Source organism: Euleptes europaea, chromosome 2 (genome assembly GCF_029931775.1).
Source record: "Euleptes europaea isolate rEulEur1 chromosome 2, rEulEur1.hap1, whole genome shotgun sequence".
In the NCBI taxonomy this organism is placed as follows: Eukaryota; Metazoa; Chordata; class Lepidosauria; order Squamata; family Sphaerodactylidae; genus Euleptes; species Euleptes europaea.
Window position 1 is genome coordinate 100674487 of NC_079313.1, and position 25033 is coordinate 100699519.

At 41.4% G+C, this 25033-nt stretch overlaps 1 protein-coding gene across 1 annotated transcript in view; it reads left to right on the plus strand.

Annotated features, from left to right (window-relative positions):
- The first annotated feature begins 200 nt into the window (after nt 1-200).
- PKP1 (plakophilin 1) overlaps nt 201-25033 on the plus strand; it is a 60769-nt gene continuing 35936 nt past the window's right edge. The window contains exons 1-2 of the mRNA XM_056844169.1: nt 201-568; nt 16491-16591. Coding sequence (XP_056700147.1) covers nt 361-568; nt 16491-16591 — 309 coding nt within the window. The 5' untranslated portion in view covers nt 201-360. The remainder of the gene's footprint in view (nt 569-16490; nt 16592-25033) is intronic.

Below are 25033 nucleotides of genomic sequence, written 5' to 3' on the forward strand. Positions count from 1 at the left end.
CTTGTTGCATGTACGTTGACTTTTCCAAGTGCCATTCAGAGCAGCACTAACACTGCTACCAGCTCTGCAGGACCTAGGAGAGTGTGCTATGCTTTCTTTAGTATCTGCAACCAGAATACAGCTGTGGGTGTGTGCAGGCACGGAGACAGAAGGCTGTATATCCAGTCTAGCAGAGGGCGTGCCTTCTCACACACCGGAGAGCAGAGTGTGGGGAAAGAGAAGCTGTCAGCAGAGGCACGTATGGCAAGGAGGGCTCCCTGACAGTCTCCACCAGATCAAGAATTTTTGCCGCTGCTACTCTTTTTTTTTCAAGTTTTAAGGGAGAGACAGGTGACATCCCACCTCACTGCCACCGCAATCATGCTTCACTCTCCTTCTCCACTGAAAACAGCACTGGCTTATGAGTGTTTCCAGGACCAGGCCAATTCAACTCTAGCTTTGCCCTCGGATCACAAGCTGAAAACTAGGGGTACAGGAAAACAGAGGGTCCAGGAGCAGGTGATGATGACAGTGAAGCGGCAGAAGCAAAAGTCCTCCATGTCGTCAAATGCAGGCCACTCCAATCGAGGTAAATCGCCATCTTTGCTCTGAATAGCAAGGGATGTGCTCTCTGACTCAACTTTGGTTGCCCACTCAAGAGCCTCTGAGCTTCCAGATATGTGGATTTTGTTGGGGTTTTGTGCCTGGGAAACACTTTAACAGGTGTGTCTGGTTCTGTCTGTTGTGCTGGTATCAGGTCTTACAACTTTTGATAGGATGGTCATCTGATTAGAGATTTTGGGGGTCCCATTCTTGGAATTTCTGTAGTCTAATGGGAATATTGGTTAAAGTGGTGCTTGATATAGGCCTGCAGCCCCATAAAATCTAGTTAAATTGAAGGATTTGGATTATGCACACTGAGTAGGAATGGTGAGGATAGAGGTCGATGTTCTGATACCAATTTTTTGAGGATGTGGTAGTCTTCAGGACCATTTTAACACGGTTCTTTGATTCTCTTGCAATTTAATCTCATGAAGTCAGTTGAGTAAAAAGCAAGTGTGATCCAGCCAAAGTTAAGCTCCTGTAAACCCTATTGACTTCAAAGAGAGAATTAAATATCTCCTATTGAAATCTATGGGGTTTAAATCCTAAATTATAATTTATATCTGAGATTATCTGGATTGAGTTTTAAATCTGTTTACCTACAAAAAGAAAACAACCTGCACCTGAGGCAAAAGGTTGCATAGCTGCATTAATTCATCTCTATGTTGCATCTGTCAAACAGAAAGTGTTATTGCCTATTTGTGGCACAGGTCTAAGTAGTCTGCCATGTTCCAGCTTTACAGCTTTTGCATCAGCTTCTCTATACTTCAATCTGTAAATGGATCTGAGAGGGGAAATGGACCATGTAATGGAGGTACAATTTACTTTTCGTGTGACTGTCCCTAAATTGTATTCCAGAACTACTGACCAAACCCTAAGGCCTGGCCTCTTCCTGCCCAATTCGTAGAATTGTTATACAAAGAATGAGATCTTTAAAAACTAATTTTGGAATGCTTAACATGGCATCTTGCTATTTGACTGTGAGACATCATGTTTCAAAGCATTTTTTTACAGTGACTCAGCTGCACTAAAATCACTTAAATGTATAATTTCATTGTCAGGCTCTTGAAGGTTTTATGCCTTAAACTACTCACAGAAACTGCAAACATTTTAGCGATTATTAGATGCAACAATATCAATTATGAAGTTAAGACCTGTGTAACAAACAAACAAAAAAACAGAAAACTGTACATAATGTCCTTGCTTAAGCTTAAGGCAATCTAATAAAAAGTGTGCTTGGCCAAAGAACATTAAGAATGTATAAATCAGATGACATATTATCTGTGTGTAGGATAGTCGTTCTGTTTATCAGAACACTAAATCTAATCATTTCAATTCACTTAGAAAAAGAAACAAATAAGAATCCCTTATTTAAATTCTAATAGGTAAAGAACCGCATTTGATCTTGCATACATAAAATCAAGGATTTTTTCAAACCGAAGAGCTTAATTCAAATCCATCAGCACCTTAGAGACCAACAAGATTTTGGGGGTATAGTCTTTCGCGATTCAAAGAAAGTGAACTTTGACTCTTGAAAGCCCCAATTTTGGGGGCTTTCGTGATTCAAAGTTTGCTTTCTTTGAATTGTGAAAGGTTATACCCCCAAAAATGTGTTGGTCTCAAACAAACCATTCCTCAAAGCCGCATTACCTCCATAGAGGTGTCGCACCTGCCACGGGAGGAAAAAAGGGCTGTTATTTTTAAAACAAAATAATCCAAAAATGAGGGGATAAGGCTCCATAGAAAATAGCGATGCTGCACCACTAAAAAGGTGGTGTGGCACCACTGTTGCTTAAGGGGGCATTCCCAGGCTGAAAGGGGTTTGGAACACCAACCCAGAACACCCCGGGAATGCCTTCTGCAACACCAGTGTGGGGACTTGCACCAGCAGAACACTGGCAGGAGGCCTCACCCGTGTCCAAGGGTCACGCTGCCGCCCCAGTCCAATGCCGCCCGATACAAGTTCCCCTATACCGGTTTGCATGGCGCAATTGGCATGGATGCCAGTGTAGGGGTCATACTGCCTCCTAAGCCCATTCAGCCCCCAACCTCAGGAATGGGCTGAAAGGTTCTGCTGGACTCAAGTTCTTCTGTTGCAGACCACTATTCTCTGAAATTATCTCAAACTGAAATCACACAGACCTCTCTAACAAAAATTACCCTCAGGAATTCCATTCTTCTAAAAGGGAAACTGTGTTAAAGATTAAAAACAAAACAACCCAGTGCCATCCGAAGCAGAGTTAGACCCTTCTAAGACTACTGAAGTCAATGGGCTTAGACAGGTATAATTCTTCTTAGGACAGCACTGTCAGTCATTCAGCAAGTCATCCATACAGAACAGAACAAAGAAATTTGGTGTTTTTTTAAACTCTCCTGATATCAAAACATAATCCTGTTGAGGTGAAATAAGTCTGTTTTGTTTATTCTTAATTCATTATAGGCTGTAAATACAACACTTAGATCTCCACAACTCAAATACTCTGCATCAAAGCGTTACTCTTTAGACAAAATCTGTGTCGGGTCAAGAGTGTTAGGGTGGTGAGACTCTGTGGAAAACTGGTTGTGCTAATTTATTCGAGAACTAATTGTATTGCCTTAGTACACGGCTGGTGGTTTTGTGGTCTGGATTTTACTTGCATTGAAATAGCACTGAAGTCCAAGGAAATGTTCGTTTTGAAACAGTGAATAGTAAGAGAACTTGAAAGAGAAACGTTGGCAAGAAAGAATATTGGTGCTGATCAGGTAGATAAAGGTTAGTTCTTTCTGCTTCAAAAGGAGTGCTTTTCAGGTTTGTTTCCTGCTGAGAAAACTGGGTTAAAAGTTTGGAATCCTTATTTTTCTCTAGATATATGAAAAACAGATGCCATCTCATTGCTTTTGAGAGCTAAAATTAAAACAAATATGGCTTCTCTCAACATATATATCTCCAAGTTGAAAACGGAATATAAGGATTGGCACCTGGGGTATATTACTGGATGTGAAATGGTTGTACCGGTCTGTTTTCTCCGCAAGAGCTATACAGGCTGGCCGGCTATGAATGGCAGGGAGATCTCCCAACACTTGTAACGTGCATCTTAGGACCAAACTAGACATGACCTGGAGTTTAGCAGCTCTTAGAAGGCTTGCAATTGGGAGTGGAAGAATAGTGGAAGAGGGGCTTCTCATCCCTTCCCCATCCTCCAATTTGTCATTCTATGCTGCTTTCCCATCCAAAGTGTAAAAGATGGAGAAGGTATTTTTCTCAAGCTAGTTTTTACCTGTAGGAGAAAAGGCACAGGGATCCTATATCCCCCACAACCCAGACTGTAAAGCAGAAAAAGGGGAAAGGAATATTTAACCCATCCCTCCCCACCTATCCTTCTCCTCCCAATTCTGCTTCTCAGGCTGATTTTCATTGTTTTAAATGTTAGTGGAAAATGGCACTGAATTCCTTCATGCCATATATAATTTGGCACAAATTTCAGCTAGTGCAGTTTGCCCTATCAAGCCACATAGCTCATTATAGAAGAATGTGTGTTTAAAGCAAGTAAATATCTATGATTAATGCCTTTAACATACCTCAGTATAGCAACAAGTTGAGTTTTTCCTTGCCTTGCCTCTGGTCTGCAGTTCTGTTAGCTGCAGTTGTTTTCATTAATTAATGCTCTGAAGGACAAAGGCTTAGCAGAGAAAACTAAGCTGACACTATATACCTCCGAATAGACGCGCCTTTCCGTTGTATTTTGTTCTCTCTTATTTCAAAATGTTGACATTTCACTTTCAAATACAGCTCATCAAAACTCATCAATACACATTCGCTTTGAGCCATGAACAACAAATATTAAAAGTACATTCAATTATTGCCGATTCTTAAAAATTATGTCAGAACTAACATTTTCACTTTGAAGTAGCCATACTCCCTCATATTAAAATTCCTTCTTCAGCTGGAAAGCAACTTCATAGACAACACACACTTTGATTCCAGTAGCACCTTAAAGACTAACAAAATTTTCCAGGGTTTAAGCTTTCCTGAGTCAAAGCTCACTTTGTCAGATGCAGTTAGGTAGAAATTTACCTTCTGCTGCAGAGACACACTCCTAAGCAGAGTTACACCCATTGATGTCACTGGACTTAGAAGGGCGTAACTCTGCTTAGGATGGCATTGTAAAGAATGCCTTGGCACAGATTTTGGATTGCTTAGGAAATACCATGTCCTGCACAAAACTTTTCACCAACAAGCCCTTTTCAAGTTTAGCCATACATTACAAATGTGGAACATTTAGCACGATCTCATTCTTTGGAAATGTATGAAAATGCACACAGCTGTTGTGTAACTAAAGTGCTTTTCAAGCAGACACCTGAATGGCAATAAGTTCTTAAAAGCAGATGGTAATCTCTCTGGAGTTCTGATGGAACACTGATAAGGAACTGCAGAGAGCAGCAGTTCTGGGATGCCTTCCCAACTGAAAGGATGCTAATATGATGCCCATACATGAACAGGTAGAAGCAAATAAGCCTAAAGTGAGTATTCATCTCAGTGATAATAAGCAACAGCGTTATTACACAGGAGCAGATCTAGGCAAGTGCCATTGTTATATAAAGGAGAATCGTGTGTTTAACCATAGCATGTGACAGGCAGATGACAGAGGATAATAAAGTTCACCAGACTTGCATTTTCAGAAAAGTTTAACAAGCCCCCATCTAATCTCATCCAAAACTTTAGCAGTCTTTAGAAATCCTTGCCCTGACATGGATATCACATGCCAGCCTGATCTCGTCAGATCTCAGAAACTAAGCAGGGTCAACCCTGGCAAGTATTTGAATGGGAGACCTCCAAGGAATACCAGGGTCATGACATGGAGGCAGGCAATGTTGAACCACCTCTGAATGTCTCTTGCCTTGAAAACCCCACCAGGGGTCCCCATAAGTCAGATGTGACTTGAAGGGAGAGAAAAAAGCAGGTAACAGATTGGGGGTGGGGTTGATGCGAAAAACACTCACATGAAGGATTCAACTTCCCCCTTTGCTGCCCTTCAAACACTATGTGGTTTGTCTCCAAATAGGGACCCAATGCAGCTTCTAATTCCATTGAAGAAATATATTTCTCATCATCTTCTCTAGTGAAGTCCTAGTTATTATAAAAAAGAAACAAAAATAGTATATGATTAGACAAGAAGAAATCAAGGAATGCCCCCCAAATATGCAGCAATACCTGTCGTTGAATACAAGCTAAAAACAGGAGTGGTTGTAAAACTGAAAAATAAATGAGCACATGATACAAAGCCATTCATTAGCTGAGCACAGCACCCATTAGGGAATTCTAATGAGGGCTCACGAATTGCTAGATGACTGCCAACACAATTGGCAGTAGGACCAAGGCAATATAGTGTGCGCATGATAAGAAGCAAAATAAAAAATATATGCTCATAATTTGTTACAAAGCTTTGATTGCTGTGGATAATTCATGGCACAATGGTGGTTAGGACTCTGCAGGGTTCAGAGAGAGAAACAGAACATCTGCAAATAGAAAGGAAAAGTACATGCATGGTGGCAAATAAAGATTGTGAAGAGGTCCTTTTGCTGTTTTGTATTTTCAAAAAGATATATTTTGGTCACATCGCTTCCTTTTCTTTTATGGTGTTACCTAGTTGTCATTGATTGCCAGTCTCTTAGAACAGTTTTACACAGTACACAACAACAAATGGTTGTTTTCCTGATGTGCATAGTTATAGCAGGGGAAAGCCAATATCCAATATTGTCTTCCTGGGCTGCATCTTGATGTCATACATAGTTTCTTAGGTATATGGTTGTTATGTACACACATTACATCTTTACAAAGAACCAGTATTTGTACATAGTAAAAGAAAAGGACATGATCCAATCAAAGTTCTAAACCAAACAAAGTTCTAAGCCATGATCCAACCAAAGTTCTAAAGTTTGATTTCCTTGGTAATACAATGCAACATTCTTCAAATCTATCAATGGTCAATCAAACACTTACGTTTTGCTGGCTCTTGTCCACCTACCTTATACAAAGTGGGCCTTACAGTGAAAAGTATAAAATGTTTGGTGCAGTGGTAACTTGACTCAACTTTTCTCCACTGGACTCTACTTTGCCTCTACTCATCTGACACTCCACCTTAATGCAATATATTATTGCACCCTCCATAGACTAGGGATGATATTACAAAATGAGTGTTCCCTAAACCTTGACCAAAAGACTTTTGTGTATGCTAGAATAAGTTTAGCTGTTAAAAATGATAATATTAATGATGATACTTATAACACCAGTAGGAAGTTCATGAATAATAAATGCATAAAGTATTTTTTCTGAATAGTAAATCTAATAGTGATATCAAATAGTAAAGGTGGCAATCTAGAGGGCAGAAAAACCAGGCCACTCATAGTCAAGGTGTGGGGTGGTCTCTACTTACTTGTGATATTCCACAGGTATGCAGAAAAATATTGTTTTGTAGTCTGAATCTGACTAAAATGGGGGGCACTCCCCCACACTTGACCTGATGAAGACTGAATATGTTCCAGATAGCATGGGTTATTGACTGTAGTCCTGCTCATGTCTTTCAGTGTATATAGAATCTTGGAGGGGAAAGGTATTGAGGGGTGGAGATCTCCAAACCATTTCCCCTTCTTTCTATTCCTTGCTAGTCCCTGGTTTATTATACTTAATATGGGGACATACAGATCTTCTGTGAGCTTGGTAGATAGAGGAGTTATGCTTACAGTGCATCATCTTGGTTGCAAGACATGATTCATAATTTGGATCCATGGTTGAAGACATAATCCATAGTTTGGAACTCTTACACATTTGGAATCAATCTGTTCAGTGCCCTCTGAAGAGCAGTATCTACATTCTCTAAATAAATAACCTATTGGAAAGGAAGGCTCTCTCTCTATATGTATCACATATGCTTATGTATCACATTTTATGCCTATTTAACTCACACGCTATTTATACCATTCTATAAGAGGCTCTGCTTAATGAGGCTGCATTTGCATGTGAGCCAGTTCACACATATACAAAAGTAGGTACAACTACATGTACATCTCACCATCCCCATCCATGCACATGCCTCACCCTACTCATTTTGTCCACACACTTCCCTATTACTTGCATACATTAAATGCACTAAGCATAGGCTAATGTTGGGTATTGGTTGGAGAAACATCAAGACAGTCAATCCTGAGGGGGGGATAGATCCGCCATGGCTGAGGGTGGTGCAGCCACGCCACCTTCTCAGAGGCTTCCCAGCCACAAAAAAGGAAAATAAATTGAAAGAAAAATAAACCCCCGGAAAACAGCTCATTGAAATTAACGGGACTACGCCTCTGGAAAAGGTGGCGTAGCCACGCATCTGTGAGGAGGGGCATTCCTGGGTCCAAAGGAGTTTGGAAGCTGATTAACATCAGCTCCGCCCCTTGGAACGCCCCCTCCCCCCACTGGTGCAGGCTCCCACTTCTGGGATTTCCTTGCCGACATGGCTGTGCTGGCTGCAGAGGCCAGTGCAGCTCCATAGCTTCCTGGCATCTGCAAGGATGACACCCATGACAGAGTAAGTGCCCATTATCCTGAGTTAAAGGGGCACTTTCACCGCCGCAGGGTCACACTAGTTCCTATGAAGTTCCCCCCGCCTTTTAGGATTGGCAGAGCCGCACTCAAAAGGCCAAAGAGCCGCATGCGGCTCGCGAGCCTTGGTTTGCCGACCACTGCACTATACCATGCTGGCTCCAGATACTATTCAGGGAGCTTTGACTCTTGAAAGCTTATACCCCCAAAATCTGGTTGGTCTCTAAGGTGCTACTGGACTACCTGAAACTATCTGAGCTCATGAGCTCAAAAGCTATGAAGCTGCGAATGGCTAGGTAACCATTATAGAATATGGCCAGAGATGAAGAAGTCAGGTTGCATCTCAAAATTCACTTCCCTGAACCGCCCTAAGAAACAAAAAAAATGGCCATTCCTAATATATGGAAAACCAACTTTGTTGGTTTCTCCATGGGTCAGGAATAACCCGGTGCTTGTACAGGGGACCTTTACCTTTTTAAGGTATTACTGGATTCAAATCTGAGCTCAGATAGGCAACTTAAAACGAGATGTAACATTATTTGTGTGAAATAGCTCTGCTTTCTCAGATTCTACAAAAAAATCTTTTAAAAATAAATGTGTAAAGGTGAAAGCAAACATTTCCCTGCACCAAAACTAAAAATCTAGACTGCCAGTGATGTTGGAAGACCCTCAGGCTAGCTGCATAACTTGAATGATAGCATTTAAAATATTCAGGCCGTACAAAACAAATCACTGCTAGTTGATAGGAAAATAGTATTGTAGTTATGTGCAGAAAGGTGAAGTGTGGAGAATGCCTAAGCATGAGAGTCCAAACACATCATGTCCTTTCTTTTTCCTCAACACTGTCAGGATTCCTGGACTACCAATTCTTTTTCTTAATATAAATTGCTGTGTTGTGTCACTTTCTATTTCAAGGATTAGATAAGTGGTTTGAATGGACACAGGTTTTTACAGAAAAACACTCCAAACCAGAGCTATGTGTGCACTGGGGAGAGCTCCTGCCTGACAGTTTAGGGGAGCATGGCTTTGCAATGGTTCCAGTTACTTCCCTGGAAAGTTATTCTGAGGGTTCAATTCCATCACTCCTGTTTTAATATCATCATCATCATCATCATTACCTTTATTAGGCATTTACATCAGCATACAATAAACAGAGTTGCGAAAACTGTTAAAACAGGTTACATTAAAATGACATTACTTAGAAGTACGAACAAACTGCTCGCGTGGTTTTGCATTGGTTCCAGTTCCTTCCCTGGAAAGTTATTCTGAGGGTTCAATTCCATCACTCCTGTTTTAATATCTACATGACACTGTTAGGGAGAGCATCCAGAGTTAAGGAGTACAATGTCATCCATATGCAGACAGCACCTTTTCATCTGCTCTGACCAGGGAAATGTTGACCCTGAAGACATGCTGGAGTCAGTAAGTAGTTGAATTAGCGCAAAGAATCTTCAACTCAATCCAGACAGGGTGGAAGAGTGGGAGATTCTGCCGTCTAGTTTGAGTGGGGGAAAGGCCTGGCTTAGACAGGATCACCTTTTCTTTGTTTGCAGCTTGGATATGATCCTGGACCTTCCTTTGTGGTGACCCAGACCATCTTTTTTCCATCTTTGGCTGATTTGCCAGTTGTGCCCTCTGCTGGAATACTGAAATATTGCTTTTGTGTCATCCAGTGACCTCTAGGTTAGACTACTGGCATAGGCTTCCTCGGAAGGTGGTGGGCTCTCCTTCTTTGGAGGTTTTTAAGCAGAGGCTAGATGGCCATCTGTCCGCAATGCTGATTCTGTGAACTTGGGCAGATCATGAGAGGGAGGGCAGGAAGGTTTGCATACTCCCTCCCCTTCTGTATTATATGCTGGATTCCATCTGAGGGGGTGGCCTGCCTGTCTACTTGGTCAAGTTGGTAGAATTGAAGCCATCTTGAGACTTGCCTATTTTAGTTAAAATGTTATTGTTTTATTGTTTTTAAATTTTTATAGCTGATATACATTTTAAATGATGTGATCCGCCCTGAGCCTGGCCTTAGCCGGGTAGGGTGGGCAAGAAATTGAATAAATAAATAAATAAATCAGTGTTTGGCTCTCAGTGCCCTTTCTTACATGCCCGGGGTAATGCTGATCGCCACTTCGGGGTCAGGAAGCAATTTTCCTCCAGGCAGATTGGCCAGGGTCCCTGGTTTTTTCCTCCATCTTCTGGGCATGGAGTAGGGGTCACTGGGGTATGGGGGGGAGTAGTTGTGAATTTCCTGCATTGTGCCGGGGGTTGGACTAGATGACCCTGGTGATCCCTTCCAACTCTATGATTCTAGGATTTTATGATTCTGTTGGCATCTATATGGGACTCAGAATATCAAGGAGGGCAAAATGCTGCAGCCAGATTTTTATCTGTTGTTAGTCAGCAAAACCACATCACTCAGCTATTGAAACCACTGCCTATGTGTTTCTGGCCTTGATTCACATCCTGGTTTTCACCTGTAAACCCCAAATGGTCTGAAAACTGGTAATCTCAAGGAGCATCAGCTCCCATACAAATCATTCTGAAATGTACAGTTCACCAGAAAGAGTCTGCATAAAATTCCTACCTATGCAAAGGCTGGACAATCCTCTATGTATGATGGTAAGGGCTTCTCAGTAGTTTGTCCTTCAAAGAAATCTGCCCCCAAACCATCTTTGTAGAGGGAAAAACGGTTTTTTTGGCCATTAGTTTAGTTTCTTGACGTTTCTGCTCTGTTATTTTGCTGCTGCAAATCATTTTCGTTTTTGATGTAAATTTAGTTTGTTGGGTTGGTGGTTTGTTTGTTTTTTTGCTTTTAATGGTTGCTTGACAGTTATTTGATGTCGCACTTTGGAATTGCTTCTTTGGAACTTTGTGAAAAGCAACTTCTATATTTTGTGAAAACAAAGCTTCAAATATGTTCTCGGTTTCAAAAATTCTGGCACCTCAGCTGAGTGTTGATGAGAACGTGCAGAGTTCATCATCATCATTACCTTTATTAGGCATTTACATCAGCATGCAATAAACAGAGTTGCGAAAACAGTTAAAACAGGTTACATTAAAATGGCATTACTTAGAAGTATGAACAAACTGCTCGCGAATCCTTTGTGCAGACAGGAGAAAACTAGCTACTTGTTGGGTGACAGAGGGGTTTCTATCAGATAAAAGGTACATCACCAACTGCTGATCTGAGAGACTCTGATCACTGGGCAGTAGGGTTTAATATAGGTATTCCTCTGCCTCATGTAAAGCTGGCAGTACAACAGCACGTGGGTTAGGTGTTCAGGATCCCCAGTCTTACATGGACAATGCCTATCAATAAAAGGGATTCCTTTGTATCTTCCTTGTAGAATAGCTGGAGGAAGAATGTTAAGTCTAGAGAGCATGAAAACTCTGCGAATGTCCAGTGACTCCAAATAAGACAAGTAGGAAACTGTAGCTCCATAAGTCGGAGTAATACCATGAAACATGGGGGAACAGTGTCTATTAGCTAGGGAGGTTAGGGTCACGAGCAGAGTTTCTTTCTCCTAAGAGGGAATAAGATTTTGGATTGCTGGGTCTGTGTGAATGTATTTAGATCTAATGATTAGGCTGCTAGTGACACCCACAGTAAACTTTTAAAAGTAATATCTGTTGATATGACTGGACAGAATGGTCATGAATCAATCCATGTGTTTCTTATGGGCATAGGTTCTTCTGTGAGGAGAGAATGCTTATGGTATTCTTGGGAGCTGTTAAATGGGAATATGGGGAATATGGAGGACTGAACAGATGAAAGAACAGGGAAATGCTGCCTTATGAAATGATTCCCAGCAGTTTGGTTTCTAATTCAAACCTACACATTGAAACACTTGTCACTTTTGAGAATTAGATGTGGAAAAAATGACTTTGTTGTATGCTGCCCTTCTATGAAATTTATCTAAAAGTAAGGGGAAAGTATCCAGCCCTCTTAACATCCTGTGGATGAAAACAGGGACTTCTCTGAGAAATCCTCATTCTTGCAAAGGGCGAGAGAATTTCATTACTCTGCAATGGCCTGCCAGCCACTGATTTAAAAACAAAAGGAGGGTGATTCTTTGGCTAAAGCTTTTTTAGTATAATTGTGCTACAGTTAAAAATACACTGCAGCATACAGAGTGTGTGAAATGGAGGGCTGTCCCCAGTTTATGTCCAATATGTATGAATATGTGTTTATCTACAAGATGCATCTATTAATCTACTGAGATTTTACTATTATGGACTAGAGAAAAGGAGATGACCACTGTGAACAACACCATTAGCAACTCATGCTAACAAAATTTTAGGAAGGCTCATCATTGGAGCAAAATACAAACAAGCCACCAGAGAATAGGGACTGACACGGACAGGTACTAGACAATAGGAATTACCCCTGGTAAATAGGGACAGGGAATACAGGGAAATCATGTTAGGAAAATACACAGCTGCAAAGTATAAAGCTGTAACACTGATGGGTAACCCAAGACATATGTCCATTTACCTTTTGGTGGTGGAAAGTGCCGTCAAGTCACAGGCAGCTGATTTATGACAACCCCATAGGTTTTTCAAGGCAAGAGATGTTCAGAGGCGGTTTGCCATTACCTGCCTCTGCATCATGACCCTGGTATTCCTTGGAGGTCTCCCATCCAAATACTACCTTTTACTCACTATTAAATCCTATAAAAATTATGTTGAACAGACTCTAGAAACACTACTTACATAAACAAATGAAAGTGAATTATATTTACTTATTGCTTCATTATACTCTACCTTTCTCGTTGAGACTCAAGGCAGATTGTAAAATTAGTAAACAATACAATATAAAGTAGTATAATGTATACAGTAAACAATACAATGAAACTGGATTACAAAATTAGACACCAATGCAATCAAACAGTATAATACACCCAATAAACAACGTAATCTTAAAAAACTGCCATTAGCAATTTGGCCTCACAACAACCCTGTGGGGAAGATTTGGATGAGAGGCAGTGATTTCCTTAATGAAAGCTTTAGGAATTAGAGAAGCTTTGTGTTGTAGTGTGTGTTTATGAGGACAGCTATGGCCATGTTTGCAATACATGAAAAGGAGATGCTTATTTCCAAGCACTCAGGGAAACGTGCCAAGGAGCAGTAATGGGCTATTGGTCCTTGGCACATGTCCTCTGCCTGTTCGGAGACACACATCTCATTCACATGTGATGTGTTTACTGCTACAAACACTACTATAATCAGGGTATGTTGTCCTGAACAACTTGGTGGAAGGGCAAGATAAAAGGGTAAGATAAAAGCGTAAGGGGTATGGCTCAATGGTAGAGCATCTGCTTGGCATGCAGAAGGTCCCAGGTTCAATCCCTGGCATCTCCAGTTAAAGGGACTAGACAGGTAGGTGATGTGAAAGACGTCTGCCTGAGATCCTGGAGAGCCGCTGCCTGTTTGAGTAGACAATACTGACTTTGATGGACCAAGGGTCTGATCAGTATAAGGTAGCTTCATGTGTTCATGTGTTCATCAAAAGCCAGTGCTATAGGCACTATACCACATTGGATCTGAATGCAGTCTAGGTACACCAAAATGGAATAATTTAGACCTTCCTTTTGCACTTGTAGCATTTTTAGTTCCAAAAGTGTTTTCCCTGTTCTCATACAGCTAAATAATACACTTGCAGAAATAAGGTATAAAAGCCCTTGAGGCTGAACAAACCTGCTAAGCCAGAAATGAAATCCAACCTGCCCTTCCCCCCTATTAGAATACTATTTGGCTTTGAGGGAGCTCTGAGCAAGATAGGAACCACATAGAGTATTTGAGTGGGGTTTAATGAGGGTGTTGTTCTCCTTCCATCACTGGGCATAGAGACATACACTTCTCAAGGAGCAGAACAAACAAAACAACTGTGCTAATCGTCCAAATGTGCTAATCGTCCAAATGTGCTAATCGTCCAACTGTGCTAATCGTCCAAATGTGCTAATTGTCCAAATCGTCCTTCCACAGGCTCTGTGTGATGCCAAGGATTGGGAGATAGCATCCAGGACCTTTTCAAAATAAAACTACACAAAACATTCTACTACTCTGATTAAAAACCAGTTGAAGGTATTTGAGGGATGTGCAAAACCTGTTCCTTTATTTCCATGGATAGCTGCACCTTACCATATTGTCATTACAAAGTTGGGATGCTTATCCTTGTGAGAAAATACATGATTTTTGGAGTGTAGGTCTGACTTATCTCTGCACATAGCATGAGAATCACTTTCACAATTGGCCTAATTGTGAATCATGTTCCCCATTCAAAACCACATCATTCCACTGCATGTCTAGACCAGGCCTCAGATCTTTGGCAGAGATCCTGCATTGTGCACCACCTCATTCAGAATAAGGTGTACGAATACTATGCAGACATGTCCTTTTGTGCAGTGGTGCCTCAGTTTCATGGGGGGAAACCCCTCTCCTGGCCTATCTAATTTAGGCAGAAGAAAAAATTTATGTTTGATTTCTTTTTAGCATTCCTGTGTGTTCTGCTCTCGTGCTTCTTTATTTTTTATGTTGGTTATTTTCACTGTGGACACAAACTTTTATTGACTGACGTGATGTGTTTAATTTATATGTTGCTAGTTGTAGTTTAATTGTCATTTTATTTCTGTAGATTTAATGATGTGTTTGTACGAAATCCATCTCAGAAGCCTCTGGCTGAGAGTTTTGTGCAGTGTGTAAATCTTTCAAACAAATAACACCCTTGCTCTTACTGAAGCTATAAGGTTCTAGGAACTGCTTTTAAACAGGGTGTGATGAGAGAAGGAGGCGTTCAAGTGACTCTATTATAATTTGCCCAGAGGAGTTGTCATGGGAATCCACATACCCCAGCTTCAATATAAGTAGCATGGCTCAGGATATCCTGTTGGCTGCCTGCTAGATTGTATATGATAGACAGTAATGTGAAAATGATGAATTTTGCCTTTGTAATTCAATAATGGAAAAGGACAAAAAATAAACATCTGATCATTTGACTAATGGGAAGCAGAGTGAGTTGTGAAACCATCAGGTACTTTGGGAGACTTGGGTTCAAATTCCCACTCTGAAACGGGAGGCATGGATGACATACTGTAAAAATGAATTATATAGGGGAGAATTTAAAGGCTATACATTGTTCTAATCCAGTTTTGAATATAATAATATCAACTTGGAGATTTTCCATTTTTTAAGATAGTTGAATGTTCATTTAGATTACCATAATGCTTAGAAATGTATAAAAGAAAGTAATGAAGGATATTATAGGTAAACTATAAATGTATATTAATATTTATACCCATAAAATTATTGGATTATCTTTTTGGATTAGAAATTACAATACAAAAGGGAGAACTGGTATATCAAAATGATAGAGGAGGTGGGAGGCGAAGTCCTTATTGTTCTGATTATTTACAACTTTGAAAGGATAATGTTATGATGATATATATGATATTTGATTGATTGAAGGATATGTTGTAATTAGAAAACAATAAAAAATTAAAAAAAATTCCCACTCTGCCATGGAAGCTTGCTGGTTGACCTTGGGCCAATCATATTCTCTCAGTCTAACCTATTTCACAGGGTTGCTGTGAGGATAAAAGGGAGGAGAGGAGAATGATGTAAGCCCATTGGGGAACTAGGCTTACCAGGTCCCGTCGGTCAATCGGCAGGAGGTTTTCTGGGGCGCGCGGTGCAGGGGCACGCCTGGCTCGATGTGCCCGCCCGTGCCGACGCACCTACATCACTTCCAGTTTACTCGGAAGTGATGGGGATGCTCTCTCAATCTTGGCCAAAACTCTATGGAAACCAAAAGGTTTCAGCTGAATTTGCTAGAGTGTCCACGTCGCTTCAGGGTAAACCCTAAATTGACGTAGGCGTGTCACACGTGCACTGACCCTCAGCTGGTCAGCGGGCAGCCCAGTGGATTGGCGGTAGTTTACTCACCACCACCTGGCACTTGGCAACCCTATGGGGAACAAAGCAGAATATAAAGTAAACAATAAATAAATAGTTTTTTGCCATCTGGTCAGCTGTAGAACTGAATTGGGGGAGGAGGCAAAATTTAAAAACTGGCAATATTTCAGGCTTTTTGAATTGTAAACTTTTAAAATTCTGCCATTATACAACAGGCCTCAGAAGAGCTGTCTTTCATGTTCCAGTTATTTCTTTAGGTGGATTTTAGGACTAATGCAAATTGTATCTATGGTGATTTTTGGTTTTCTTTCCCCTTCTTGGACCAATGAAATAAAACTTATTTGCTAAGCATATGTTTATTGCTTTAATTGGTTTGAATAGCAGTTTGGATTGGAGCTCATCATTTTCACACCTAATATTGTTGTTTTGTTTGCAGGTTCTATGTATGATGGTCTAGCTGATGGTTATAGCTACGGAACAGCCCGGGGTAGCTACTATGCAAAAGCCCACACAGGAGGCAACAACTGGGGCCACGGGGTAAGGTTTTATATGTAAACCATGACATCCTAGTGGAAAGGAAAAGTGGAGTGGAGATTTGGTTAGAATGCAACACATGAAACAAAAAAAAAATTGGGAAGTGTTGTGCAATAATTTATCCCAGGTGTGCTCGAAATTCTTAGAGTCCTTGACCTAAGTAAAAAAGTGGGTAAAACATCCATGTATATAGGGATCCTTACAGGATTGAACAAAGCTCTGCTTCTCCACTCCTCTCTTTGTGAACACAAACAGGCAATTCATCAGGACACTCCAGGGGGGTGGGGGAGCACACATCACTTGATTGAGCAGAAGAAGAAGGCCAGATGGGATTGCTGGAAGTTTCCATGACCATCTGCATGCACCAAGAGGGGAGAGTTAAGAATCTGTTGAGTTGTGATGGATTCTTCTGTGCATGATAAAAAGTCATAGCAGGTATTATTTGTGCTTTTGGGTTCAGGAAAATTATCACCCAGTTATAAACGGGTACCCAAGAAAAGGAGAGAGCTTGCATTTGATAATACTGAGACTTAAGTTTGGTAACATTATTTTGAAAAGTGTATACAAACAATACATTTATTTTAAAGAAAACAATATAACCGAATGAGGGAATAAATTCACTAACTCCCAAATTCCAGTGCTATGTGCAGGGTATAAACAGGTTGCAAATAATTTGCATAAAAATTTAAAAATGATTTATTTCCTTTTGGATGAAGACTGCACGTGTGCAGTGTTCTGTATGTTTGCACTATGTGTACGTCAATACTTGTGTTGCTGTTTTTCCAATAAAAAGGTTTCTTTAAAAAATAAGGAACAGCTAAGCCTGAATAGCAAATAGTGTCAGTACAGGTTCAACAAAGGGTTGTGTCTGCCACAAGATCTAAAGCTTGGATTTTAAAAACGTTGAAGAAGACCTTGTTTGCAGAATGAATCTTTGCGCCTCCTCCACCATGCCACCCTCAAAGCTGCTCTTGTTAGTTGTGGGACCATCAGAGTTGGATGTGGTGTGGAGGAGTTGTATCTTGAATGGGAAGTCAACAGAAATTACAGAAACCCCCCCCACCTTAAATTTTCTGTTGACTTCCCATTCAAGAGGAAGTGTCTTCCTGTTGCACAAGACACCTTTGGATCCAACCCAAAGTTAACAGATTTTTGTATGGTGTGCAAACTATGGTGTACTCCCTCTCTTGGTGTGTGTGTGGGGGATCCTTCATTAATTTTGTTCATGTTCTTATGTAATTGGAATGGCAGACTTGCAGCCTAACCTAGCCATAGTAACTTGAAATTAAGTTTCATTGAACGAATTACTATTGTACATAAATAATACTTTTAAATAAATTTGGATTGTGTAAAAATAGATGTAAGAGCTTAAAATAAAGTGAACTGGAGTGCCCCCCCCCCCCGCCACTGCAGCTAGTTGTCTCCCTTCTAAGCAATTCAGTTATCAGTCTAATTTTTGGAACTTGTTATACAAACTGTTTTTCTCTTGAAAAGCTGTTGAAGCAATGTCATAACCTTTTCTTTGGTTTTCTTGTCCCAACAACCACTGGATGCGTATAGAAATAAGGTACAGGTTGCTTGTCTATCTGCATGAGAGAGCAAATATACATTAGGTCCAAAAGTTGAGTTTGACCATCAGAGTTGGCAGTCTGATGAAATGGGTTCTAATTTCATTAAATCTCAACACCACAATAAATTAAGAGTCCTTGTTTCCTAAGAGCACTGGAGATTTTATGTTCTTTTCTGGTTCCATTTTTCCAGTCCTCCCTCTGAGCTCATGTACAGAAATGACACATTTGGGACTGAAGCTGCGTTCATTAGTTTGTAGAGAACATAAAACTCCAGGACTCATGTGTGTCATACATACACATGAAGGCAACACACATGCACAACTTATACTTGTTTCACTAGATATATGTCATTAGTTAGTCATGATAATAACTTTAAATTTGTGAACTCTTTGGCAAGTGGGAAAATTTACAGGCTGGGTAGAAGGTGACTCGCAGCAGAGTACACACCTAATGTACAGAATAAACTCCAAACAAGGAGGTGATGCTGCAGTTAGAGAGATTCAGACACAAATGAGAGGGCGAACATGCTGTGCAAGTATGAAAGGAAGCAGGACGCCAGAAGAAAAATAGAAATGGGTGTTGGTTTAATCCTTTTCTGAATAAGCTTCCCATGACCCAAAGGAGGGCAAAAAGGTGCTTTGTTAAGGCAGTGCAAAAGGAGAGAGACTGTAATGTTTTAAAATACTCTTCTCCTAAATACATTGCATGGAAGTCTACATATCCTTTTAGTGTGTGTGTTCAAAAGCAAACACAATGGGTGTATATTTATATTACTGTATCCTGCCTATTTGCCACTGAGTGTGCTTTGCCATTCAACAAAATATAAGCTACAGTAAAACCCAATTACACTGAGTAGTAGCCTTTCACAACTGAACCATTATAAAAACAAACAAGTCAGATTGCAGGAGAATAATAAACAACGTCAAGATACCCAGAATCAACAAGCACCAGCTTTTAAATGTGTTTCTTCAAAAGACTGATATTACATAGTCTTTTGATAATTAAAAGGAAGGCATTCATTTCACAGAAGGGTTGTGCACATTGATAAACCTGAACCGAAAATAAACCTGAAATTAGCTGTTTTGGTAAAATTCAGGATTCGGGTTTACCGGATACCAAAACCTGGGGATAAAGCCGAAGCTGAATAGGCGATATCTGAAAAAGCCAAATAGATATTCGGCTATTTGCATTTGCTCAGAGGCATGGCTCTGTGCTTTCTCCCCTTTTTCTTTCTTTTCTTTGACTGGTTTTGTTAGGGCCCCATAGTTGGGGTCCTTTTGAGATGGGGATTGTGTAATTGGAGCCAACTTGGTCTGGCCAACTTTCCAGGTATATCACCCAACAAAAGACTAGTCTGCATAGCAGAAGAGTAATTTAAAAGACAGGGCTCACCCAGTCCCGTCCGGAGGGATATACCCTCCAAATAAAAACAGCCAGCTTCAACAGCTATTGACACCACCAGGTTTCTGAAGGAGATTTCTTCATCCACGTGGATGAGCAATCTCCTTCGGACAGCCCTCGTAGTCAAGACTTCAGTTGGCTCCAATCTCACCCCTCCTGAAAACCTGCTTTCCAGAAGAAGGTCACCCCGAGTAGAGGCTTTGTTTCCCCGCATCGTGACCATCTCTTCAAATCAGATTTTTGATGACCATAATAAAGCACTGTTCACAGGATGTCATTTGCCACCAAAAGAAGTTTTCCAAGCCTTATTTCTCTTGCATTTAAGCTTTTCCCCTCCGTTTAGAAGCTAATTTGCATGGACATCATGCAAAGCAACCCAGAAACGAAGGCAGCCCCCAGACTTTGAGGTGTCAGCCTGGAATCAGCTCTTTCTGCCAGTCCTCGGCAATGCTGAACTTTTGAACCTGAAAACCAATGGACAGCTTGGCTCGCAAATGCCTGTAGGATGGAGGCGACCCCTTTGTGGGACCATAAAATTGGACCCCTGTCCCAAAGTTCACCAAATTTTGGTGACCATCTAAGGAAAGTCCCCTGCAGCCACCTCCAAAAATACCCCCAGGAGCTTCAAATAAATCCCCATTGACTATAGACTATAATGGACCTGATTTTTTTTTTTTTTTGTAAACCCGAAAATAAGCTGAATACCCATATTTACCAGCATGGTATTTGGCTTATTTCGGGTTTACTAAAAAAATTGGGCCCAATAAACCCAAACGTGAAATTTACCCCCAATTTTTTTCCCCACAACCCTATTCCACAGCTTTGGGGGCAACAGCAGAAGAGACCTGATCAGATGTCTTAGCTATTGGTAATAATTAGAAAATGTTAAAAGTTTGTGTGGGAAGGAGTCATATGAATAGGTGAAGATGTCTTATACAGAACCAGCCATCAGTCCATCTAGTTGATATGTCTGAGATTCTGTCACTTTTCATTTTAAAAAAATTGACTTCAGCAAAACATTGCATTTTAGTTGGACCCCCTAGAGATTTCAGCTATAATCTTCTCTTGTTTATTATATTTATACTGGAATTATTACTTGAGAAATGCAAAGGGAGAAATTTAGTATCTCCTCTAAATCTATATTTGGTCAACTTGCGGTGGTCTCTGATACTGATTGGCTAAGCCAGGGGTCGCCAAACTCATTAGTCAAGAGAGCCAAATATCAACAGTACAACGATTGAGATTTCTTTTGAGAGACAAATTTTTTAAACTCAAACTATATAGGTAGGTACACTGTTTATTAACTTAATAAACTTTAATTAAAATTTAGCAGAAGTGGAAACCAGTAGAGCACCTACTGCACAGTGGGGTGGTGAATGGCTGTGGGGAGAGTGTAACCCCCCCCAGTTCCTTTTGAAAGAGGCACAAAGTAGCAGGAAGAGGGGAAACCTGTAGTAATAGACCAGGGGAGGGCTAACAATTGCCAGACAAAAAGGCCCACTGTTTTCTCCCCCCCACCACCATCACCCAGCGAGGGTCCAGATGTCCAGGGATCCCAGGCACAGAGGAAGAGGCCAGCAGGTCCCCAGTCTGTGTGTGTTCCATGCAAACAAACAAGGGGGAGATGCACAGTCCATCCTTCCTTCCCCCCGCCACGGACATGCCAGTTCCCTCCTGGCCAGAGGGAGGGGCAGGTACTCACCCCCCCCCACCATTCTGGGACCGAGGGGCTCCAGATTCAGGGCAGGCAGCGGGTGCCCGGGCAAGGTGGCTTGGCTGGAGGAGCCCCCCCCCCCAGCTGGGGGGCAGGCAGGCAGGGCCGCGCACCCAGGCGGCTTCCATGGGGGGGAGAAAGGAGAGTCCCCCAACTGCCCCTTCCTCCCTCCCTCCCTCGAGGCCACGGCGCCAGCCCCCTCCCCCTCCCAGGGGCAGCCTGAGCACGGCCTTGGGCCCGCTCTGCAGCCCTGGGGGCGAGAGCGGCAGTACCGAAAGAGAGGCCCGCGTGGCAGGGAGGGGGAGGTGGCGGCCGCCGGGGCAGCTCGCTCTCTGCCTCCCCCTCCCCTCCGGGCTGCGGGCGGCCTCAAGCGAGAAAGGCGCTGCGCGGGGCTTCCTCGTCCAGGCGAAGCGCGTCCAAAGCAATGAGAATTTATCTTGAGCCTTTCTGAAGAGGGACTCAAGGAGCCAACAGTAGAAGCCAAGAGGCAGCGGGTGGGCTTACCGTGCAAATATAGAAATGGCGGCTGCTCCCTCCGCTGCTTAAGAAACCCCCAAGCCCCACAGCAGGCCAGCCAGCAGAAGCAGCACGTGGTCGCTCCTTTGTAATTCGAGTGCCTCCTGCACAGACTTCTCCCCACAGCAGGCCCGCCAGCAGCAGCGGCACGTGGTCGCTCCTACGTAACCCAAGCGCCTCCTGCACAGACTCTCTCCTGCCCCCTGCCCCTTTCGCTACTCAGCCAGGCCCGGACATGGAAAGAGCCGCACTCAAGGGCTCAAAGAGCCGCATGTGGCTCGGGAGCTGCACTTTTGCGACCCCTGGGCTAAGCTGTTGTGGTGTTATGGTGTGGTTTACTTGCTGAGAGGACTGACCAAAACACAGTCCATAAGGGAATGGGAAATTGTCACTTTGTCTGGGATTTAAAATTCTCACAAGGCCAAGATATAGCACCATTCTCCCATCTTCTTGGCTGCTTTAGCAGTCATAACAGTTCTCAGAACTAATTTCAGATATTGCGCCATGGTAATAGTTCTGTTGCCAAGACACGGAATACTGAAGTCCTGATTAAAGCCCTCCCATAGATATTTAGCAGGTCCCTCCAAAAGGAAGGCCTCAAGTAGGGGCACCTTACTCACTTTCAATCTGATAAAAATAGCAAACCGTTTATGTGCTGTATGGAAGAAACATTGGTTGGCTTAGATCAGGGCTTCTTAAACTTTTTCAATTTGAGACTCCTTTTCACCCGAGAAATTTTTACACTACCTCAGGTATATAGGTATATAAAATGGGTATACAAATCAAACATTTACTGATAAAAAATCATAAATAAATTTATTTTAAAACAATTCTTTGGTATACATATAATTTTACCATTTACTGTTGCCAAATTTTTCACGACCCTCACATTCAGTTACACAATCCCATATTGGGTTGCGACCCACAGTTTAAGAAGCTTTGGCTTAGATAATCTGATTTTTAAAAGTGCAGGAGACCTTGAGTGAGATGTACCACCCTGAATCATTTCTAAAGCCAGTAAAAGTCATACTAGGAGTAAGACAACTATGATGCGCCTGGGTTCATGCCATCGGGAAACCAGAGGTCCATTGTACTTCTTACCAAACAGGGGTGCAGGGACACACATTTGACCTATTCCTTCATTGTGGGAAGTGGCTAATCCAAAAAACAGAAGAAGCTGCCATTTAAGCACGTCCTTCACAAGTTCTCCCCAATCAAATATCATTTCCATAGACAAAATTGTCTGACTATGCAGAATGAAAATTGAGAAAATAATACTTTTTTATAGTGCTATTACAAGGGAAATTAGCAGAATTTCTTTCAAATGAGCATAGCTGGATATTTCTGAATGCACGTTCGGAGTTCAGCACATGGTAGATGAGAGGTTGATCAGGGAAAGCTAATGTCCGCTTCTTTCACAATCAAGCAATTTTTTCTAGTCACCTGGCAGTAGGATTTTCATAGAAACAGACTGATCAGAGAGCCTGATATATGCCCCAATTGCCAGCGAGGAAGAGTTAAGTCAAAATTGTATTTTCGAAAATTGCCCATGACTGAAACTTCTGTTTAACTTTTCTGATGTCCCTGTTACACGTGGCTCTTGCTACAGAATGACTGGACAATGTTTTACATCACAGTATGGGAGGAAAATCTTTCCAAATCCACCTTCAGGTCATGATCAATTTAGGACCAAATGTTATCATCAAGAAGAAAAGAAATGGAAAAGTATCAAAGACAAATGCATGATAGAGGAAGGAAGAAGCGTTTAAGAGGTGGAAGAATTTTTTTTCTGGTTTTGTAAGTTTTCCTCTTTTAGTTTTGTGTTTTACCTACCAGATGTGGATTCATTGCACAAGCAGGATCGACGGTGTTCACATCAGTCAGGGTGGTACATCATATTTCATTGCCTTAGTTTTCCCCTCTGGCTTGAGAGACACACCCTCTCAACATGTTTGTGCATATTTTTTTCTTCCACACCATCTGTTGCTCTAGAAACAAATAAACTACCAGTTTAAAAATTAATAGTAATCATATTTTTTCATAAAAGATTGCTTTGCTAGCTCTGGAAACACCCAGCTAATATGCAGGCTTATGAACCCAGAAGGCGTCAGGAGATGTGGGTTCAATTCCTATCTCTCTTGTTGACCTGATGAGCTAACGAAGTCATTTTTCTGCTTTACTTTCCCCAGCTGCATAATATGGATAATTATAATGTAAAGTCTGTAAAGTACATGGTGATCCACAGTTATTTTTTAAGTCATAAACGTTCTAAATACATTATTACGACACTTAATCCCTCTGTGACTCAGTCTGGCCATGTGAAAAATGGCAATAACACCTACTTACTTATCTCATAAGAGTGTTGAGAGATTCTATTAAACTAGGGGTGGGCTATAGCTCAGCTGGTGAATTTCAAATAGTTTAAGCCTGGATAACTGAGATAATGTCTGCAAATCCCTTCAAGCTCTCTGAGGTGCTGCATAAATTTTATTATTCTTATCATCCTAGCCTTTGGGAAAAAAACCAACAAGTTACTATAACAGATATGATTAAAATTACTAAGCATGCAGAGTAACTTTGGGCTAGTCTAAGAACATAATACACTCTTAGGCTACCCTGCCTCACAAGGTTGCAGTGAGGATAAAATGGAGGACAGGAGAATGGTGTAAGCCACTTTGGCCCCATTGGGCAGAAAGCCAGGGTCATCAATGAAATAAATGAAACAAATAATAATAATAAACAAGTAATGCAGTCAATGTAGAGAATTCCCACTGTGACATTTCTGAGACATTAAGTACTGTTACTAGCTTCATCAAATTTTGCCAATACACTAAATAGATATGAGAGTAGTCTTATATCAGAAAAGGATATTTCTGCTAGTAAAAAAGGCTAGAGGGGAGTTCACAGTGCCATTGCCTGTCTACAATATTGATGACTTAACTTGGGAATAGAACCCAACAACAGAATTGGGAGATGCATATTTAGTGCTACCTGACACTACAGCTCTCAAAATTCCCCAGGGAGTTTGACTTCCGATTAATCTGTAGTGGACACATGCTCAAACATGTTTCACTTCTTGCTTCAGGGTTCAATGCATTCAGAATGCCTCTGAGTAAGGATTTTTGGGGTGTCCGGTGTGCTGATTCAGTGCCCCAACGCCCACAAATGAAATGGGTATTATACTAAATTCTTTACCTATTTCAAGCCAAATTGAAATTAGGAAACAATTTGAACCAACCCTGG